Source organism: Ylistrum balloti, unplaced genomic scaffold, assembly GCF_031769215.1.
Source record: "Ylistrum balloti isolate Yb309-2 unplaced genomic scaffold, AGI_CSIRO_Ybal_v1 Utg370298, whole genome shotgun sequence".
NCBI lineage: Eukaryota > Metazoa > Mollusca > Bivalvia > Pectinida > Pectinidae > Ylistrum > Ylistrum balloti.
Window position 1 is genome coordinate 379,050 of NW_026782224.1, and position 8,485 is coordinate 387,534.

Consider the following 8,485-nt stretch of genomic DNA (forward strand, 5'->3'; position numbering starts at 1 on the left):
TTATCTATTAGTTTAATTTATTAGCTTTATTTATTAGCTCTATCGTTTTCCTTTTTATATCAGACTGAAGTTTTCGAAGGTTTTTGAAAAATAAAAAAAAAATCAGATAAAATTTGAAGTTTGGAAGATCGAAATCGACTTGTTGGAATAGATGTTTTTATTTGTTTTGATTCTTTGCTAATTTAATGTTTTGCAAAACACATCTTTATTTTTGTAACGTGGGTGGCTTTATTGTAAACACTTTGGACTTCTTCAGCTCTTTGTCCCCAGAAATTTCTCAGGATTGTACAAACAACCGCTTGTTTAATCATCTCAACAAGTTCTTTTTGAAATTATTCTGAATTAATGAATTTTTAACATTATATTCTTCTGAAAAATATCTTGAGATTAATGAGAAAATCAATTGAGTTATTCAAAGATGCAGCAATTCATCGTTTATTTACTTGGCTTCACTCAATGTTTCATTACGACAATATTGAATAACACTATGATTAACTGCCGCAAAGTCGGGCGTACAGAAGTAGACACAAACAGATGAAGTCGGATGACAGACGGACAGATAAGTATACAGTATATCAAATGCGAAACATATTATATATATATTTCTTTTTATCGCTTATGTATTCAAACATTTAGGACCAAGGGGTCTCATTGCTTGAAGACACAACCAAGAAAACAAATGTAGTCAAAGGGAGGAGAACACAGAGTTGTACAATATGCGATGTGCGCGATGTGCCCGCGATATGAAAACTGGATGAAATAAGTTATTGCACATTTGCGCGCAGAATGTGCGTTTTTATCGCACAAAAACATGATTCCAGCCTTATTAGAACTGATCTGTAGATATGTGTGTTTGTCACATGGACGATCTAACCAGTACGGATCCGAACCAGTCAAGTATATACACGTATACAGGTAACACTTGTTGCACGAGGCACAACACAGGCGCCTTCTAAGGTACGATAACGATACGATAAAAAATCATATCTTTGCATGGGATATGCAGTGTTATTTCGAAAACTTTCGAATTAAAAAAGACTTTCATAATTACCGAACAGTGTTGATTCTCCTTGTTCGTTATATAGTCACAGCTTCATAGGTTTTCAATCCGTAATATTAGCCAACCATTTTACATTTTACTGTGCCAACTTATCGCAAAGTTGAGCACTAGATTGATATATATTGTGTGCGCACGATGTGCGGACAAGGTACGCACGATGTGCGTGTGATATTTTTTGGCGTTGTGCGTCATCACAACTGTATCTTATCACAGCTTGTCTAGGCAATTTCCTCAAACCACCTTAGTGAAAGATCAGAACCTTATGACCACGCAAATACCCTGTCATCTAAATTGTACTAGGTTTCCATATTCTATTAATAGTTAAATAGCTACATATCACATATTCATTGAAAAAAAAATGCAAAAGAATTAACATAACATTACTTATTAACGCCTGATTATTTGTTATTCTAGATAGGCGTCCATACTACTGGTTTACCTGGAAATCTACGCCTTATTGTTGTCGTCAATATTTTTACATGCTCGGCTATTGCTTTAGCCAGTGCACCACTGTATAACCTTTCCGTATCGATCTTATTCTTGTGTTGCCTCCGAAACTTTCCCTCGAGGTTTTTCTTCAAACACATTTTGTCAGCTTCCGTCATTGTAAAATTAAGAAAGCGTATTGCCTGTTCTATTTGTAAGACTGGGTTAGCTTTCAGCTCTTCGTAAAAGACAATATGTAGAGGATTGCGATATCTTTTAACCCAATCATTATTCAGATCAAACCACAAATGAACACGCTCCTCTGCAAAACGTACCCAGCCTGTAAAAATATGTATAGAAATCATAAGTGCCAGAATTCTCAGCTTAATGTATTTATACTTACAAGCATAGAGAGCAAAAAATAAGGAAAGATTAGTTAATACACAAGTTTAAGAAAGTATTTTCTTTACAATAACATCACTTAAGTAAACGTTTAAAAATAAACATGAAACGCTAAACATACATGTACAAAATCACGATATATCATGTCCATGGTTTTGATTCATATTGGTAATTTTCAATTGTTTGCATACACTCACTATCTGCCTGTAAAGCTAGTTCAGTACAGAGATTAGTAAACTATTTTTAGACATAAGGAGTCTATATACTTAACCACTTAAAGGCTTTGTTCAGAAGAAGTAAAGGTAATTTTACATCGGTGAATATGAAGTTATTAACATTGATTTTCTTTGATACGTATCGCCTTAATCGTACATTGCGCTATATAGGAACAGGGGGTACGTTTATTTTGGAACGTTGTGAAGTGTACAGTTTTACCTTATTAAATATAATTAAGTGTACATTAAGATTTAAGAAAACTTTGACTTCATAAATATAGTGATGATTAACAAAATTAATCGTTTATTTTCAAATAACGTGACATAAACAGGAACATTGCCAAATTCATAACATGAAAAAACTTACGATCTGTGTGAAACAGATATGGACGCGCTTCCCGAACGTGTCTTCCACCATTGAAAAAATGAAAGCTAGACAAAATGGAGTCTCGAGGATGTCGTAATATCAAAATGGCCCGGTCATAAAAGGTTTGATATTCTGTATGCCATTCATGTGTTTTAATGACAAGACATGTCTTTATTCTTGTACATTTATTTTCACCCCAAAATCCGTTCATTTGCAGCTCTCCGTCATTATATATACTGCCGGTACGTATACCTGAATATAGCAAATGCATTAAATGTCTTAGAGATATGTGGTCTGTCAGTAGAGATTGATTTTGATACATGGAGTTTGTGTACAGGGGAAAATATCGACATCATACTACCTCGTTGACAACTTTTTGAAGGAATATATGCGAAAACGCGTTTAAGTAAAGGCGACACAAGTTTAACATGTGCTATCAAACTAAATTTCTGGACATTGAGGAACTTAGGTAGATGACGGTTTTGGCAATATCTACTCTACCATCATTGACATAATTACTTTTCTGGGTAATTATTTGGAATAAACATTTTTAAAATACATTAACGTAAATGGGACATACTATTTGTGTGATTCTTCTATAAAACAGCGGAATTCTAAAGTATGTTTGCCTTCAACATTTACTGAAATGTTATTTTGATGGGTTTTTAAAGAAACACAGCCGTATGTTTTATACCTGTTGCTTGTTGAAGTAAATGGCGTGTCCATGTGTTTCCTGATCCAGGCGAACTAGCTAAGGCTGTCCTGGGAAGGTGTGAACGTGATAACGAAACGAAATCTCTCTTACATCTCTTATGCACGCTATTAACCTGACGTCGATTTCTTAGTGTCTCTGGTGTTCTGTCTGTTACTTCGTTTTCTGCTACTTTCGGTTTACGTGTTGGAGTGTTGTACAATATTCGATTCACTCTTATAAGATGTTTCGTTCTATTTTTTGATGCTTTTTGTACCTCATTCTGGTCAAATAACTGTGTTTCCTTTATTTTTGTCCATGGTGATTGATGATATTGTGTGTCTTTGTTTTCTTCATGTTTTCTTAGACCTGGGAAAGCACTGACACTGTGGCCAAGCTCCAAGATTTGATAGCTAGTTTTACGTTGTCTAACATCATCGGGGATGCAGATGTGGTCACCACAAAAAATGTTCAGGCAATAATACAACACTGTACCAGCGGTCAGCGAATACAGCAATGTGACAACCGTCAGAAGTCCAATGTATCGTAACCGGAAGTTGGATCGCATGTTACATCGGCTTACTATAGACAAAGAAAGTAGCAGTCTCCAAACCTTCTCACAGTACGCGGTAAAAGAATTCCTCTGTACTGTTTAACTGTGTCCTCACAACAGATTATCTGTAGATTTTGTACAACTGATTACTCATTAGTTTTGGTTTTGACTTAATCTGTGTGTTTGTTGTAGTTACACTCCATCATTGTCCGCGGGTTTCCATGATCTTCTGACGCAGTCTAATATTTAGGAATGGCATTTTGCAAACAGTATCCTTCCGAATATTCTTCTAGATAACGAAACGAATACAACTACCAAGACTGGACACAGATGTATACTCGCCTTTGTGATTCGTGCCTTTATCAATCTTGTGAAATGATGTTATATTGTTATATATCTTCGTTATAATGAAGCACGCTATATAGAATACAATACTTTCCCTGTGACATATGTTGTTAAAAATACAGACTAACCAACAGCTGTATTTCAACTTAGGGTCAAAGGTCAATATAATTTAAGTAAACAGAAGTATATCCAGTGCCTTATTGGTTGCGTTACAATGCTTTGGTAAAAGTGCTCGGGTCTTCCGTGGTTTCCCGTAATCTACATGTCCCGTTTTAATCCATAGAAATAGTTATTTGATTCAAAATAAACATATGTAGCTGACGATTTCTTTATTTGATACAATCCATTATCGTTTTTTGATGTTATTGTAATCATTATGGTGCTAGTGCACACATTCCTCCATCCACATTACGGCCAATGTTGATTTTTCTCCGTCGCCACGAAGTAATCAACACTTTATACTATTAGTTTGCAGCTGTATCATTCAGTTTGAGTCATTGTTTCGCTCTACTGTAAATTATCTAATTATGTTCGAGATAAGTATTGGAAGGTCCAACTATCTTGTGCGTCTTTTGGTTCTGAGAACGTCAGAAATTTGTTTCAGAATAAAGAACTTTATTTGGCAAATCAGATTGTTCTAATACGTCTACAAGAGAATATGCATGTGTCGATAATATCGTAATTCAAATCTTAAATCAAATTTTGAAAAATGAAAAATGCTTTACATGGGAAACTTTGGTAAAATACAGGAACGAACTGTATTAAGACAAGATGTTCGAGAAGGTTAATCTTCTTCTTTATCAGAGAAACCTGTATAAGCGTGAAATAATTTCAATTTCCATATTGCAATTTTTTACAAGATAGAAATATATCATATGTCTGTTTCCTCAACCTACGATGTCTACAAAGGGAAGTTGCTGATATCAAGGTCTGGCAGGTCCACTAATAACACAGGGTTGTAGGTTGATGAAGATCTCAGGGAAAGATTGACGAAAGTAATAAGCATTCCCGTTAATATGTCTGGTGATACCATAGGTAACCTGGTATTTGTTTTAGTTTCAAGTGCGAATGTATTGACATATAGTACTTACTGCGATTCGTCTAACACAAAAATTGTCATATTCTAAAACTAAGAGCCTGGTTGATAGGAACGAAACCAGTACCAAACGAAGTTCGTTCAAAACAGATATTGTTTAAATGGTAACAATATATATTTTATACTGACCTGCGATTTTCCAGTAAATAAAAAAAAAGCTGAATATTTCTGGAAGAGTTAAGCTGCCATAATTCATATATGCATGCATGGATAAAGGAGATAACTATACCTGGTAATATGTCAGCCTTGTTTTGTTCATAATTCACAATTGTGTTAAAGATCAACATACTCAATGATTTACATAAAAGGCATAACAGAACGCAATATACATCATCACCCATAATGCTACACAAAAGATGCGTCCAAATTGGCTCAGATACTGTATAGTCCTGTAGATGTGCTATCTATGTTAGACAAATTCTCAAATCATCACATATTACACAACGGTTACAGCAGTTGTATGTCATGCTAAAAATTAAAATGTGTAAAGAAAAGCGTTTTTATCTGGACCCAAACAGACGCGTCATTTCATATATGATTGTATGGTAGCTGTATTTAAACTTACTGGCATTGCCTATAACAAAAACCTTTGCCTTTTTTCCCGAATGCTAAACATGAAAGAATAAGTTATCTTTAGTACGGATTCACGTACACGGGCTTGAAGTGATTTCCTAGTATTTTTGGTTTTGATTTGTTCACAATCTTCATGTTTATTACTTGCCATGAATACCCCTGTACTGGTGATCCGAAGCTGGTCTTATTAATCTGTTAAGATCGAGGTGACAGCTTGAATGAAAATCATCAGAAAATAAAATGATGTTGAGTTCGACAATGAGAGTAAATATTAGAAATTCACCATTGCTCAGTGAAAATATAACAATAAGTATTGCAATACAATATTGGATGTCAACACAAATAATGCCATTTCTCGTCACGCTCTGCTAAGTATCGTTTATTGTCATGGCATACATCTATCTGTCACGCACCAATGAATCTAGAAGTAGTGCAAACATCTGTGATTAAGTCGTTTAGTGTATATACAAGCATAGTATTGACTTCTGCCCACTTTAAGTACCGTTAGCCATTTCTGTAATCTAATCACTGTGAATGTTCAGTGTACAGTGAAAGATTTTAGGTCGTCAACAATATTGTGAAAGTCGTGCGCCTGACCTTCTCTTCCGAATGCATTGTAATAATATTCATATTGTAATATTTCATTATAATATCTCTGTCAGAGCGAAATGAAGAGTAGTATGAAGATAATATTGTAAATTAAATAATACAAAAACGTTATCAATAAGTCGTCCATATTTATTCAAAACTATGTTAACCTTGTATATTATAAAGTGAGATATGTAGATATTATATATATGATATGTTTTCTCATTTTCTATCAAACATTACAATAAACACCACGAGTGACTACGAGACAACAAGAGCGCGTGCAATGTGTACGATTGAGGGACAGACCGACAGATTTTGGATATTTCCTTCAGCGTCAGACAAAACACACCAATATCAGTGATGAACGAGTTGTGGAAACTTTTGACCGAGATGGTATCTCGTAGACTGATACATAGCCATGGATTCAATCGTCAAACATTTACACTGTTATGTCATAAAATCATCCAGCAGAAACCTAGATAAGTAGACGGACATCAGACTTTAATTCTCGCTTGTTGCAATTTCTATAGCCCTTTACGTTCGGTATATAAAAAGTAAAACATGTAACTTTTTTTTTATTGCTGAATTCATCAGTGTTGTCTGTAAGTCACAGTTTTATGAATAAACAATAGTATATGTAATAAGAGCAAATAAAGAATGTCTGTCTGTCTGTCTGTCTGTCTGTCTGTATGTATGTCTATGATATTAAATTGTTTTGTGACTCAACACAGATTTATGATCTTTTTCTTTTAAAATCTGAAATTGTTTCTAATGCTGTTTGACCAAAGCATACTGCAATAGTTATGGAGAATGTGGTTATAAAAGGAAAATATATAATTCTTAATAAAGAAAAAAACCCTCATGGTGGTGTGTCTAAAACAAAGCTTGATTTGATAGTAATGCCTTGTCATAGTTAAATCGATGTAATTTATTTACCTCGATGCAAAATTTGTTCGTTATCTATAAGTAAATTTCTTATGTATAAATATCAAATTTTGAACGATGGCCTCCCATTAACATATTGTTCACCTGTAGAATAGAAGTTCTTATTACACAACCAATAGAAGATTTGTGTGTGGCGTTTCGATCAACTTTTTCTGCTGCATTATAATACTATGTACACTAAGGTTGAATGTAGTGTGACAAGACGGCACATATATGACCAAGTGTTACGCAACGGGTAGCCGGATTGACCACAGTACATTGCTACCATCTGGTGTATTTTTGGTCTATAATCTGTTAACCATTTCTTCACACCGTATTCAGCAATAGGATTATAGTGCAGTCGAAAACGTTGGCTGATTCCGTACCATCTAGTACACTACCTACGTCAGTGCTTCTACGCTCCACACTGGTCATTTGTCTGATGAAGGTGACCGTGTAGATCTCGTACACTACCTACGTCAGTGCTTCTACGCTCCACACTGGTCATTTTCCTGATGAAGGTGACCGTGTAGATCTCGTACACTACCTACGTCAGTGCTTCTACGCTCCACACTGGTCATTTTCCTGATGAAGGTGACCGTGTAGATCTCGGACACTACCTACGTCAGTGCTTCAACGCTCCACACTGGTCATTTTCCTGATGAAGGTGACCGTGTAGTCATCGAAACGTCATACTCTGATCTTCTAATGGTTGTGTTATAAGAACTTCTATTCTATTGACATTACCAACCTGAAGAAAATGTTCCAAAATATTTTTAATCTGGACGTCACGTCAGTGCTTTGCACTTCGTCTCCGATAAAAAGCATTTCGATGATACAGCGAACAAAACAATTTTGAATTTGTAAAATAAAAATGTGATGACGTTTTGAATTATATCAGAAATGTAACTACAAGCATTGAACGTCGGTCTGATTGCATTTATTACCAACATGAATGCAATCTGGGTGACAAATACATGATCCTGACTGCCGTTACGATGTCCCACTAACCAGGCATCCAGATTGCATTCATACTGACAATAATTCGTCACAAAATGTTTCAAGCTGTGCTTTCTGTTGCACTTTTTTTTATCGCATACATTCATATCAACGCCCCGACAAACCTAGAAGATAGAGACGAAACTGACCGTAACACATACCAACTATAGCCATTTTACTCAATCTTATGATGATGAACGTGTACGAGTACAGAGCAGAATGCTGTTATATTGCTTTTATACA

At 35.1% G+C, this 8,485-nt stretch overlaps 1 protein-coding gene across 1 annotated transcript; it reads right to left on the reverse strand.

Annotated features, from left to right (window-relative positions):
* Positions 1 to 1,470: 1,470 nt before the first annotated feature.
* LOC132553107 (WSCD family member AAEL009094-like) lies at positions 1,471 to 3,729 on the reverse strand. The gene is made up of 3 exons (XM_060217319.1): positions 3,165 to 3,729; positions 2,471 to 2,722; positions 1,471 to 1,826 (listed from the first exon to the last, which is right to left on the reverse strand). The coding sequence occupies exons 1-3, from the start codon at positions 3,727 to 3,729 to the stop codon at positions 1,471 to 1,473; spliced, it is 1,173 nt and encodes a 390-aa protein (XP_060073302.1).
* Between the last annotated feature and the right edge of the window lie 4,756 nt (positions 3,730 to 8,485).